Here is a 13,982-nt window from a genome sequence, read left to right as displayed (position 1 = left end):
ATCTGGCTAAAAAATTCTACTGTCGCAACAACAAAAATCATTACCCTGCACTTCAAGACCCGGAGTTGAAAAGTAAGGGAGCCTTCACACGGAGTATACTCTCTGCTCATTCTGAACGTAAAACACGTTCAGAATGAGCGCGTAAAAACCAGATCCCATTGACTTGAATGGGTGCCGGCATCAGGGCCGCCGATAGGCCAGTATTACTGGTACTGGCGTCAGGGGCCCGGCCAAATTGAAAACTGGTGGGGCCCGGTTTTGGCCCGCCACCGTGTGCTGGCCTCCTGGCGCCTGCACCAGTCATTCAGGGCCGGCGTCAGTGCAGGGCATAGTCGGGCAAGTGCCGGGGCCCACAGAGCCTCTTGGGGCCCCCGGCACTTGCCCGCCCCAGCACTTGCCGGTCCCGATTTCAGCTGAATACTTACGCGATTAAAGCAGGAGCTGTGACAGCTCAGCTCCTTCTTTAAACGCTGCTGTCCGGCTTCGGCGTCTGTAGGCGCGATGTGATGACGTCATCACATCGCGCCTAAATTATTTCAGTGGCGTGAGAGCGGAGCGGCGGGTGACACGAAGCGATGGAAGAGGTAAGTGAAGGGGACCATGAAACGGGGGCAAATGAAGGGGAGGAGGGGAACGGCATGGCACTGTGGAAGATGAAGGGGGTGGGGAGAACATGGCATGATACTGGGGCAGATGAAGGGGGTGGGGAGAGAATGGCATGACACTGGGATGAAGGGGGGGGAATGGCATGACACGACACTGGGGCAGATGTAGGGGGGAGAATGGCATGACACTGGGATGAAGGGGGGGAATAGCATGACACTGGGATGAAGGGGGGGGATGGCATGACACTGGGGCAGATATAGGGGGGAGAATGGCATGACACTGGGATGAAGGGGGGGGAATGGCATGACACTGGGGCAGATGAAGGGGGGGAGAATGGCATGACACTGGGGCAGATGAAGGGGGGAGAATGGCATGACACTGGGGCAGATGAAGGGGGTGGGGAGAGAATGGCATAACACTGGGGCAGATGAAGGGGGTGGGGAGAGAACGGCATGACACTGGGGCAGATGAAGGGGGGGAACGGCATGACACTGGGGCAGATGAAGGGGGGGAAGAATGGCATGACAATGGGGCAGAGACGGGGGGACATGAAACTGTGGGCAGTTGAAAGGGGGAGAACAGCATGAAACTGGGGACAGAGATGGAGGGGGGACATGAAACTGGGGGCAGAGGAAGGGTGTATATGAAACTGGGAGAGATGGGGGGGTATATAATTTACAGGTGACTGTAGGACTATTATACTGTGTAGGAGCACATGAAAAATGAATGGGCGGAGTCAACAGAAAAGTGGGTGGGGCTAAATTTGTCGCGTGGGGGGGGCCCAGACACGTAGGCTGTATGGGGCCCCAAAATTCCTGATGGCGGCCCTGGCCGGCATACGCGCGTATCCCATTGAAAGTAATAGGGGAAAAAGCCTCCCATTGATTTTAATGGGTAGCGCTTGTATGCTGGCATCCATTCAAGTCAATGAAAACCTGTTTGTTCTGTGGTTTAGCAAATAATACTGAAGTCTCCTGTTGTTTGCCCAGTGATGGCAACACAACATTTCCATCAGGGTTTTCCTATGCTTCATGTTAAAAATGTTCAGTTTCTTTTATTGATCCATTGTAAAGTACCGTATATACTCGAGTATAAGCTGACCCGAATATAAGCCGAGGCCCCTAATTTTACCACAAAAAACTTGGAAAACTTATTGACTCGAGTATAAGCCGAGGGGGGAAATGCAGCAGATACTGGAAAATTTCAAAAATGAAAATGGTCGGAGTTTTTGGGTGCCGTAGGTGCTGGGGAAGGGGAGGGGGTGTTTTGGTTGTCTGTCTACCCCTTCCCTGAGCTTGAGGACTGGGGTTTTTCCCCCCACTTGGAACTCAGCCTGGCTGAATATAGGGTATCTGCAGTGCTCCTATTAACCCCTTCCCGATGGAACAGGAGCACTGCAGATCCCCTATATTCAGTAGACCGGGCACTGTCAGACACAGGATACCTAATGTGTATGTGCTTCACAGTCATTTTTTACTTTTATATGTATTCTAAGAAAAGGATGGATTCACAACTTTTATTTTTTTTAAAGCTTCTTTTTTCCCCCACTATTTTATGAGAGATTCTATACATTAATATTGTGGCTGGTCATAGAAACCCTCCCCCCCACCCTAAAATATATATTTTTTTTTTTTTTGCTGACTCGAGTATAAGCCGAGGGGGGGCTTTTTCAGCACAAAAACTATGCTGAAAAATTCAGCTTATACTCGAGTATATACGGTACATTCTCTTCTCTGTACAGGACTAACCCTGAGTTTGCATTCGTTTTACTCCAGGATGATCTGCGTGACCTGGCATGGAGGATGGAGGATGGAATTCTTCAATGCTCTTTCCACAGAAACATCCGTATCCCAGACACTCCGGAACGATTTCCATTGGACGGCAGTTATTATATATTTTTAGCTGATGGCGATGCTGAGGATGGTATGTAAGGATGGCGACATTTATTTTATTGTTGGTATCATCCTTGTTTTTCCTTTTGTCCTATAGATGTGCTGTGCCCACATTGGGAACATAACGCCGGGGCAGATTGGGCTTTGGTGTGCTAAATTCTCAAAATTTCTTAGTATTTGATAAGCTTCTCTGATTATTACTATTATTATTATTATTATTATTATTAATAAATATATGTTTTTTAAATCAAAGGTGAAATTCACAGACATCAACGGCAGCCTCTCATTACCAGCAAAATGTATAACCTCGCTGAGTCTGCTGAGGACGTCGGTGGATCACGATCCCCTCTGCTTATTAAGTTCCATGGTTAGTCAACTTTTATTTTTCTCTCCTGTCCATTTTGTGTAAGTTTTGCTTGGATAAAGATCCTTCATACTTAGAATTGAATTGATTTTGATATGTTGCTTTAAATCCTCACAATGTATAAATATCCTTAAGCAAACGCTTTTATTCTGATCACCATATGTGGAGTTTGTAAGGCTTCTCCCCCTCCCTAGTATGATTGGCAACCTGTCAGACTTGATGGACCTAGATCTTTTCTCAAAATGTATCCGCTATGTGACTATGATGGTTGATACTGAGGTCACAGAACTTCAGGTGTGATGAAACCTTTGATGATAAGATCCAGAAATTGCAACAAGTCAGTGGAGATCTGCTGGGAGGATGGGAGTAGTAGACAGCCGTGGTAGGGTTCACGGAGGCTTCAGATGGCTTGGCCAACCTTTCATTCAGGAATTCTCAGCATTAGCACAATGGCGAGGTTGTTGAAGTTGGAGGTGGTAGTATCCCTGGCGGAACCTCCCTATGTAAGTCTTCCTGAGCCTGATGATGGTTGGTGTTCCCTTGGTCAGAAGTACAGGCCAGAGGACTCAGGAGACAATGATGAATGGTGTAAGACCACAACATGGAGGCACAGTTTTTAGGAACCACAAGACTGGGTGATGGTACTGACCTGAGGCCCGTAGACTGGATCATACATATCACAAATCCTGGCCATGTTGACCATGACAGTAGCGTGAACAGGGCCTTATTTTTAGTAGTATTACATAATGACAAAGTCTAGCCTTTTCTGTTATTCGTCCTCGGGCCTACATGGAACGTACATACAAGTAGTTATAGAGCTGATACTTCTACCCCTCCCCACTTCACTCACACCAAAAGCAAAACACAAAGTCCAATCTCTTGCCCTCCTGTAACTAAACAAGACCTTGAATATGTGAACAATAAAGCTTGATCACGGGCTAGATCTCACTTTAGATGTTCTGCTTGAGTTTCGTTGCCACTTCTCACTCTCTTCTGCTTACCTCATTAGGAGCCATGATGTTCATTGCTTGGATGACCACAGTCAGTATCGGTGTACTGGTCGCCCGTTTCTTCAAACCTGTCTGGCCGACATCTACTCTGTGTGGGGAGAAAGTTTGGTTCCAGGTGGGGTTTTTTGTGGATGTGTGGAATGTTTTTATATGGGAACCATTACATTACATTACATTGGGCCATCGTGTGTTAGAATCCTATTGTAAATGGCCCCAAAATGTTAAGTGCACAGAGTTCAATTTATATCTCATAGCGACCATATTAGGGATCTGTGCAAAACTTGCTTATAGGAGGTTGGGCCCCTTTGGTCATGCTATAGTATGGTCATTTTGCAAATAGAAAAATCCTGCACCACTATAGTTAAGCCTCCCATATAGTCAAGTCTTTTTTGTGTATTGACCATTGCTGTTGCCTAGTTATGAGAGAATTTCTTCTTTTCCAGTTTGAAGTTTTTCTAATGTTTAGTATTCTACTATTTCATGTATTTTTTACTCCTTTCTTTCCTTTACCAGTTGCATCGTGCCTTCATGGTCACCACAGTCTTACTCACAGCCATAGCTTTTGTTCTGCCATTTTTATATCGTGGCCACTGGAGCTCTGTGAGTATAAAATATCTTTGCGTCTATCCAACCTGATTCCATGTCCGGTATTAGATCAGCCTAGAATTGCTTTTCTACGTGTTGTATATTCCATCACATCCTGTTCATGTAGTTTTATCAGTTTGTTATCGTTCACATAGAATTCATTCTACTAACATGTCGTGTTATGTTTGTTGCAGCGAGCTGGTTACCATCCATACTTAGGTTGTATTGTAATGGCCTTGGCAATTCTCCAGCCAATACTTGCTGTTTTCAGACCTCCACCCCACAGTCGCAGGTATGGAATCCAACATTACACTAGAAATGACTGCCACTGCTTACCCAGGTACAGAACCACCTTGTCTTGGCCATATTTACTGTTCCCATAGACTTTTATTGGAATTACGCTGGACCAAATCCATTGAAACCCCTCATCACTGTAGTCACTCAGTAAGGAGAAACAGGGGGCATGCTGATTTTCATTTATTGAAACAGGACTTACAGGAGCCCTTACTTTTTTTAGATATTTCAAGGTCAGCCGCAGCATGAGCTAACCATTTTTGAAGAAGCTTTCATGTTATTTGCAAAGCCCAATAGGAGTTAAGCAAAAAAAAAAAAAATTCCTTTTAAAGCTGGTCATCTTATGCCGCTTGTCCAGGATATCTTGACCCAAGAAGAAAAGAAAGGAAGGAGATATCTGTTGGAGGTTAAAGAAACCAAGTGCAATCTTAAGGGTAAGTTCACACAGGGTTTTTGGTCCGGAACCTGAGGAAGAGGCTGCCTCAGGTTCCGGACCAAAAAACAGGTAGCCGCAACGGAATGCCGCTGCACTGCACCGGCATCCAGTCGCGCACTCCGCTCCGGATTAGGCCCAATGAATGGGCCTAGTTGGGAGGAGGGAGTATCTTCAGGCCGAATTGCAAGGTGAAACGCCCTGAAGAATGAGCATCTCGCTTCTTTTTTCCGGGAGCCGGAACCAACGAAATCAATTGAAATCAATAGGAGCCATCTTTTTGGTCAGGATTTTGAGGCGGATACGGCCTCAAAATCCTGACCAAAAAATCCCATGTGAACTTACCCTTAGGGTGCCCTGGATGGGTGTAAAGGTCATACTTGCCTTTCCCGTTGCTCCATTGTACACTGCTGGTCTCCTCTCTGTTGTATGCCTGCGCTCACACCGCCAGAAGTCATGAGGATCACATGACCACTGAAACCAATCAGTGACCTCAGTAGTCGCCAGATAGGGACATATCACCGGTTCGTTAACAGCAACCACTGAGGTCACTGACTAGTAGTCACTCATTGTTTCCAGTAGTATGTCTTTTTTTTTCTTTTACATTAACTATCATCCCCACGTGTTGCTCCAAAGCATGAATAACCCCATTAAGAAAGCAAAATGATCCCGCTCCTTCCATCCACATTCATCCATCACAGACTGATCCAGGAAGTACTGCAGATTTGAGACCTGGAGTGGATTTCAGTGTCAGTTTTTGCAGTTTTTATATACAGTGAAATTTCAGATTATTAGTCATCCTGTGCTGAATGATGTATCGGGGTGTCAGGTTTGATCCTCTGAACTCCATCATTGCGGCCTATATTCTGACACTAGGAAATGATGGAAATCTACATCAAACATGTCATTCTATTAAATCTGTAATCTATGAAATCAGAAGCTCCATTCATATCCGTGCATGTAGGGGTATAACACAGGAACTTGTTAATGAAATACGGTACATTTCCGCATCGTTATTTGTAGTAACTAATGCTTTTCTATACAGCAGGCCATTGTTTAACTGGATGCATTGGGGAACTGGTACAATTGCCAGAACAGTGGCAGGTAAGTTATCTTTAGGAATTGGTGCTTTGTTCCAGCCTGCAGTGGATTCATGTCAGTCTAAGGCTATGCTCACATGGCATTACATTAGGAACAGCAGTAGAGATCCCATCATTGATCACAGATGCCATTACACATTATGCAATCTCCAGCAGCCCCATAGCAGTGACTGGCAGGGCTGGTGTTAGGGGGAGGAAACTGGGCAATTGCAAGGGGACCCCTGAGATTCAGAGTACCAGGCTTTTAGGCTGATGGCCTGATTCTCAGGAGCTCCATGGGGGGCTATTATAAAGGTGAGTGTTATATATTAGGGGGCTGTTAAATATAAGTGGAGTATTAAATGGGGGGACTGTTATATTTAAGGGGGCTACTATAGGAAATGAACTATTATATGTAAGGAGCGCTATTATAAGAGAGGAATTATATATAAGGGGAGCTATTGCAGGAGTTTATTATATATAAGGGGGGCTATTATAACGGAGAGACTTGTGTATAAGGCGCTTTTATGTTATACTATTATGTATAAAGGAGGAACTATTCATATATAAGGTGGAGTCTGTTATATAGAAACAGGGAACTGTTATTATAGGAGAGGAACTGTATAGTGTGTGAATATATATATATTGCCTTTGTTCCTCTTGCAGTGGTTGCAATATTCCTGGGCATGGATGTACAAGCTTTGGATCTCCCAGACCCCTGGGACACCTACACCATGGCTGGATTTGTCCTATGGCACGTGTTCATAGACATCTTACTCGAGGTCCATGACTTTTGCCTGTTCAAAGGTAAATGAACATTCAATATTTCTATGTTGTGACTTAATATTTTATCTAAATGCACCTTATGTAGTTGCATGAACCAGCGGTCGGGAGAATAAAGTCTATGCGGAAGACTTTGTAATCCCGTCCAAGATGTGGACACTGTAAACTTGGACTCAACTATTGAAAAGTGATCATGGTGACTTTATAATTTCTGCAATCTCCCTCCCATAGGGGTAATGTAGATAATCGAGTAACATCTCAGGACAAAATTGTGGGATATATAGCTGTGCCAAACTTTATAAAGCTTCGTGCAAATCTGATACTTTTACTGCAAATTATAACAATGCAAACTCCAACATATCTGAGTTTAAAAATTTCCATTGAATGTGGCACAAGGCATGTATTGTACATCAGATTTTTGGCACTAGTTCAGAATTCTGCTACATTAAGCTCTAAATCTCCCCCAGTGAGCTGGCTGGGAAACATTCGCTGCATTCCCGGTTGTGTCATAGAAATAACAGCCCGGTCCAAGATCTCATGGTCCCGGGAATACAGCTATACAGGGGACTAGTGACATCACAGAAATAGCAACTGTCCTGGTGATGTCACGCTTCTCTAGACGGTTCACTTCCGACACATGCAGCCTAGGGGTGTGCACCCTGATATTGAAACCACAATTGGGCAAAGATATTAAAATAATAGCACAAACTATATCAGAATATAACAATTCTAAGGTGTAACGTGCACCAGATTATGACATAATATACAATTACTGACACATTGTAAACACTATGCATTCACAGCACTCATAAGACACATGCCACTCACAATTTTGACACTTGATGGACAAACACTGGCTCTGTGCTCAACGTGGGGCAATTGTAAACCAAAAAAACTGGTGTAGAAGTGGCCCATGGGCCCAACTTGCACCAAAGATGCCACTTTGACCCTTTTTCTTCCCCGCTCCCCACTTTGTAAGACTATGTGTAGTGGGGATCAAGATGGGCCACTGACAGGGATGCCATAAGATTTCCTATAACTCAGGTCAGAATATTGGCAGAAATTATAGCTAAAATATACTTGACTCATGTAGATTTCAGTTCTGGCCTATGGATCCTCATAAGATGCGTCAGAATTATTAGCAGTGACTTGTTTGCGTTGTCAGACATACTTTAAAAGCTTCATGCTACAATTTTTTGCAGGTAGTGGAAAAGTACTAGAAGACCAAATGGAGATTCTCAACCCATCTATAGCTAAAATTGAAGTAAGTCTCTGCATCAAAACCTCCATATTGAAGCACGTAGCTGTAATAAGCGCCTATTGATGTTCATGGCTCCATATTACGCTGTTTTTTCTTGAGGTTTAGTTCTGTATGGCAGACTTTGTCAGGTTCTGAATCAAGAGGCTGCTCAGCCTCCACAGACATTGCATAGAGACATCATAGACCAGCATGCAGAGTGTCTACCACTCAATAGTAGGTTGCAGTATGGCTTTGTGCCACTGTCCATGTTCCTACACATTGTGCAATGACTAGAAGGTTAAATGATAGTGGGGTCCCAATGTGTTATGTACTGTAACTGTGCCTGTATGATACACGGTATTATCCATCCACTGTGTCATTTTAGAGTAGACAGCGAGGATGGGTGTGGAGGAAACAGAAGGTGTTGCCTGGCTATTCATATGAAATGCAGGCAGGCCTTGTAATGCAAATGAATGGAGGGACCACTCAACAAAGTCAAATAAATTGCCTGCACTGCAAGTTAACATAGCAGGTCAATTGCATTAATGTGATATTTGCTTGACATGTTAATGGATGCTACACCTGTATAGTAGATCTATGTTAAATATAAAGGGATTATACTAGATTTAATAAAGTATGTATAAAATTGTATGTTTAGCTATAAACAAGCTTGGCAATATGCTTTTATCAAAATGTAATGTTCCGCAATATGATGACAATGATGCCCCCTATAGTATTATTTTTAGCTTGATTGCCGTTTTTCAGCTACTTGCAGTTCATATAATGGCCAAGAGAGGGCGCTCCCCCATTACTATATTTTATCTGCAACATTTTGCATTGTGTCACTGAATGTCTTATCTTTGCATTTTCAGGGTTACACCTTCAAGAAGGTTGTGCTGACCATATACATCTGCGGAAACTTTGCCTTTTTGATAACATTCTTGGCTGCAATTAACCAGCTTTGAAGAAAACACTGGGGAAAATTTTTTTTTATTGCTGCTATATGTGCCTGTTTTACTATGCCAACCGGTCTTCTACTGTATACACGACGTTTATCGTGTGCTGGTGGAAGTACCTGGTGCTGCACAGAGTGTGACGGATGCGAATCAGAAAACTATTTTATGCTCCAAAGACCTTTTATCATGAACTGTGGCCTCGAATTCCAAGTGCCTTAGAGCTATACCGGGCCGGTACATAAGCGTTCGTGTGTATTTATGTCTAATTTTCTGCTGTTAAAATATTGGTCTTCTGCTTTTCATGAGGATTTACATGTCAACAGATCTGAAAAGCCCCATAACACACGTCATCCGATCGGCGCTGTCACCCTGAGCCTATTGGTGTTTTGTGTATCCAAATCTGTTCGGTCATTCCAAAGATATAAGCCCCTTTGGTGTGAATACAAATTAGTGTCTAATAGCCAAGTGGGTGTTAACACTGCATGTCCTATAGCACAGGGAGACCCTGTCCCCAATAAAAGCAGAGTTACTGCCCACTTACCCTAAATTGCATCAACAGTGAAAAGGATTATATCTTTGGAATGGCTGAACAGATTTGGATGAACAGAATGCTCAGGTTGACAGCACTTAGATGATTTAGGACATTGGACTTTTTGGAACTGGTTAGAGATCCTCTTTAAAAGAACACTCCAGGCAAACATATCCACGCTTGAGGACCCCTATACATAAGAGTAAAGTCTTCTAAACCCACCAGTTTGGGCATGACTAAGTGATGTTGTCTCCCGACTCTCCCCGGAGGACGATTGGACATGATCAAATCTATCACGTTCCATCCTTTGTTCCTCCTTCTTCTCTCAATTTGAAAACCCATGTACTCTTTGCCAAACAGAGTATATATGTATACAGGAGATGAAAGGCAAAGCATTCAGCGGCTACTGAAACTGGATGGAAAACTCTGTGGTGAGAGAACCAGTAGACGTCTACCAATATTTACCAACTTCTGCTTTGTAATAATTCTGGAATCCTCCAAGGGAAGGAGGTTTTGCACAAGTCATTCCACTTTTCAGGCCAAATTTGTTAGAATTGTTACAGAAAAATCAGCAAATTTGGAACTGTTGCCAACTATCCATAAGCACGTACCACCCCCCTAGTCACTGCAGTAGGTCTAACACCACATTGGTTTTGCCTGGAGCCTTCTTTTAACTAACTTCTAGTCTTCTGGCACATAAGATGTATTCATGAAGTATCAGGTTGACTTGCTCATCTCAGGGTAGATCAGTCACCAGGGACCATATTAGTGCCTTTAATATAAATTTCTGCTTGCAAATGCAGTCCTAAAATATATTGGCCCGTCGACTGTTTCCTTAATCCTCATTCCGTATTCAGCTTATATAACACATATAAGGATCAATGAGGTAGTATTAGGATTGAATTGTTGTCAATATGGGAGGAGAATCTCCTTTCTATCCGTTTATAGTTGTATCACCGTTCAGCAGTCTTCTATGGCTACAAATTCGTGGCATGGGTATACGTTTGTGGCTTTACAACTACAATTTTTGTCGTTAAAAATAGCAATTAACGGGGGCAACACGGTGGTTCAGTGGTTAGCACTGCAGCCTTGCAGCGCTGGAGTCCTGGGTTTGAATCCTGCCAAGGATAAAATATCTGCAAGGAGTTTGTATGTTCCTCCCATACTTCAAAGTCATACTGATAGGGAAAAATGTGCATTGTGACCCCTATATGGGGCTCACAATCCACATTAAAAAAAAATGGCAATTAACATTAAAAAGTACTAGATATTGCCCAAATCTTCAATATCGCTTTGCATCTTCAATCAAAGCTATTTTGCAAGTGAGAGTTTAGCGCAACAATTTTTTGCTGGTGGAAATGTTGCCTATAGTTTGTGCACAGTCTATCAAACTTTAGGACAAGATAATTGTGCAAAATCGGGTAACAAGAAGCTATGAAATAAGCTAGTCTGCTTGTAGAAGATCTATAGTGCATAGAAGGCAGCTACGGCCATGCTTGTTTTAGAAAATGGCATCACGTGTACCATCGTTGCATTAGTAGGAAGGTTTATCCGATACTAGAATTTATTTTTTTGGAATGAATAGAATGTATTAATATATGTATATTGATATATAGATGACTATATATAGAAGCCTTAACAGCCGTGGACACCATCACATGAACAATATATGTTCAGTTGTATATACTATTATGTGATTTTCATTCAAACCTATTCAAAAAATGAATATGTTTCAATCTTCTGCAGACTGCATGTGTTCTCATACATTGCAGGCTGCTCATGCCTTGGAGAAATCTTTGACATTTTTTCAGATCATTCAGGACGATGTTCTAAACTGACATCTTTACAACCAAGTAAAATACACTTAAATTAAAGCTATGGATCAATAGAATAGAGATAACGGCTACAGAGTGGACTGGCCTAGAGCTGGGCTGATAGATGTTACTGAGCCTGGCACTGAGCAGCGTCCACTGTATTAGAAAGCATGCAGGTTCCAGAAGACAAGCTGGTTTTGATGAGACGGTGTTCATATCTTTGAAGGTAACTCAGGAACCAAGGAGCCAACAGGGTAGATGTATCGAAACGAATCGAAATGAAAAAGAGTAGTTGTCCATATGGGCAACCAACCAGATGCCGTGAATGCAGCCATTTTTTTTTATACATCTTGCCATAAATACATTGTTATATTAGCAGATTTTTTTAGTAACACTTTGGGGGAGATCTATCAATCAAAACGCGCCATACTTCAAACAGCACTTTTCTCTCCGCGTAACTCGTGCAGAAAATACACGCACCCCATTATAGTCTAAGGCAGGGGTAGGGAAGCTTCGGCTCTCCAGCTGCTGTGAAACTACAACTCCCAACATGCTCCATTCACTTCCAAGAACAGCAGAGCAAGTATGCATGCTGGGAGTTGTAGTTTTGCAACAGCTGGAGAGCCGTACGTTCCCTACCCCTGGTCTATGGGGTCCATGTGGTTCCATTGATCACCGCTTTTTAATGTATTCGGTATTCCGTTCAGGGGGTCCCCAAGCAGAATACCGAACACAGAGGTGAACCGGGCCTAAGAATACGACAGATTTCTAAAACTGCATCAGGAACTTTGATAAATCTGGCGCAGGGTAGGACTGTCTAGTCTACATCTGCATCTTTTATGTACTGCATCCATTGATAAATCTGCCCCATTAGCTTATATTTTCTAACTCTATCTGGTATAGGGACCGAGAGATTTATGAGCCTGCGAACGTCCCTGCGCCAGAATGGAAATCTACGACAGATAGGGCTTTTTGAAATTAGAATTTTGATGACCTATTGTATGATCAGCAATGGGCTGACAACGAGAACAAAAAGAAGGTGCAAGTAAAACCAAAATTCTGGCACAAGGACTGTAGTCAATCTGGGCCTTGGCCAAGAGAAATCTGTAAGTTTTATCAGTGTATTGAGGTCTCTACCAAAATCACTTCTGAAGAATGTCTCTGAATTACTGATTTTATTACAGATGTATTTATTACAAAATAAATATTTTTCTTTCCGTAGAAGAATTGTGTCCTAAATTTGTTTGGGAAAGAATATGCAAATCTGTCTTCCATGATGTAATTAGCCTCAGTCATGCAGCCCAATAGAGGGCGCTCTCTTTAACATCATGCCCGACTTTCCCAGAGGCCTTTGCTGCAATGATGTGGGATTTTACCGAGTACAGTCTCTCAGCCGAGGACAGCTGTTTCAATCTGATTGGATCTATTCAGCCCGGCGCAGAGAAGACTGACTTGGCTGAGGTGAGAGGCTTCTAGACAGGGTTAAGGGGATATCGTCAGTCCTTAGGGAGAGACCACCATGTAGGTGTATGGAGTCTTATTAAGCCATTTGCGCTCCACTGTGAGGGATCATGGGAAGAATATGCAAATCTGTCTTCCATGATGTAAATAGGAAGACAGTGCCTCAGTCATGCAGCCCAATAGAGGGCACATGATGTTAAAGGGAGCGCCCTCTATTGGGCTGCATGACTGAGGCACTGTCTTCCTAATTACATCATGGAAGACAGATTAGCATATTCTTCCCATGTTCCTTTGCACAGTGGAGCGCAAATGGCTTAATAAGACTCCACACACCTAAATGGTGGTCTCTCCCTAAGGAGTGACAATATCCCCTTAACCCTAATTTTTATATAGATAGATAGATAGATAGATAGATAGATAGATAGATAGATAGATAGATAGATAGATATGTTCTGGTATTTCACTTCATTATTTGACACTTTTGACTTGAAGTAACATCATAAAATAATGCTAGTTAGTGGTAAAACTCACCCTAAGTATTGCAATTGTAAGTAAAATCTGCACTTGGGGACCCCCGAACGAAAATGTATACGCATAGAAAAGCGGTTACCTGGGAAAACACGCGGACCCCATAGACTATAATGGGATCTGTGTGGTTTCCGCACAAAACACATGGAGTCCTGCAAGCACCACTTTTCTCACCACGTTCCGTGCGGAAACCGAGAGGAAACCACATAGACCCCATTATAGTCTATGGGGTCCGCGTGTTTTCCCAGGTAACCGCAGATGTGAACAAGGTATTAGGTATATTCAGACTGATAGACTCATGGCGCGTGAATGGGACCCAAGCTGTGATAACCTGGTTACATATAGAACCACTGTCTGCTTCCTGCTCAATTCTCTGAAAATAGACTTTTGTTGGGGGTGTCTGGTGTC

The 13,982-nt window shown here is 43.1% G+C and overlaps 1 protein-coding gene across 3 annotated transcripts in view; it reads left to right on the top strand.

Moving 5' to 3' along the window:
• LOC142218218 (putative ferric-chelate reductase 1) overlaps positions 1-12,754 on the top strand; it is a 28,238-nt gene extending 15,484 nt beyond the window's left edge. For all 3 annotated transcript variants that reach the window (XM_075286772.1, XM_075286774.1, XM_075286773.1), the window contains exons 8-16: positions 2,382-2,529; positions 2,752-2,865; positions 3,872-3,987; positions 4,386-4,472; positions 4,652-4,749; positions 6,230-6,288; positions 6,930-7,070; positions 8,249-8,310; positions 9,159-12,754. In XM_075286772.1, coding sequence (XP_075142873.1) covers positions 2,382-2,529; positions 2,752-2,865; positions 3,872-3,987; positions 4,386-4,472; positions 4,652-4,749; positions 6,230-6,288; positions 6,930-7,070; positions 8,249-8,310; positions 9,159-9,251 — 918 coding nt within the window. In that variant the 3' untranslated portion in view covers positions 9,252-12,754. The remainder of the gene's footprint in view (positions 1-2,381; positions 2,530-2,751; positions 2,866-3,871; positions 3,988-4,385; positions 4,473-4,651; positions 4,750-6,229; positions 6,289-6,929; positions 7,071-8,248; positions 8,311-9,158) is intronic.
• Positions 12,755-13,982: the final 1,228 nt, after the last annotated feature.

The sequence above is a fragment of the Leptodactylus fuscus genome, chromosome 9 (genome assembly GCF_031893055.1).
Source record: "Leptodactylus fuscus isolate aLepFus1 chromosome 9, aLepFus1.hap2, whole genome shotgun sequence".
NCBI lineage: Eukaryota > Metazoa > Chordata > Amphibia > Anura > Leptodactylidae > Leptodactylus > Leptodactylus fuscus.
This window is presented reverse-complemented; position numbering and strand designations above follow the sequence as displayed.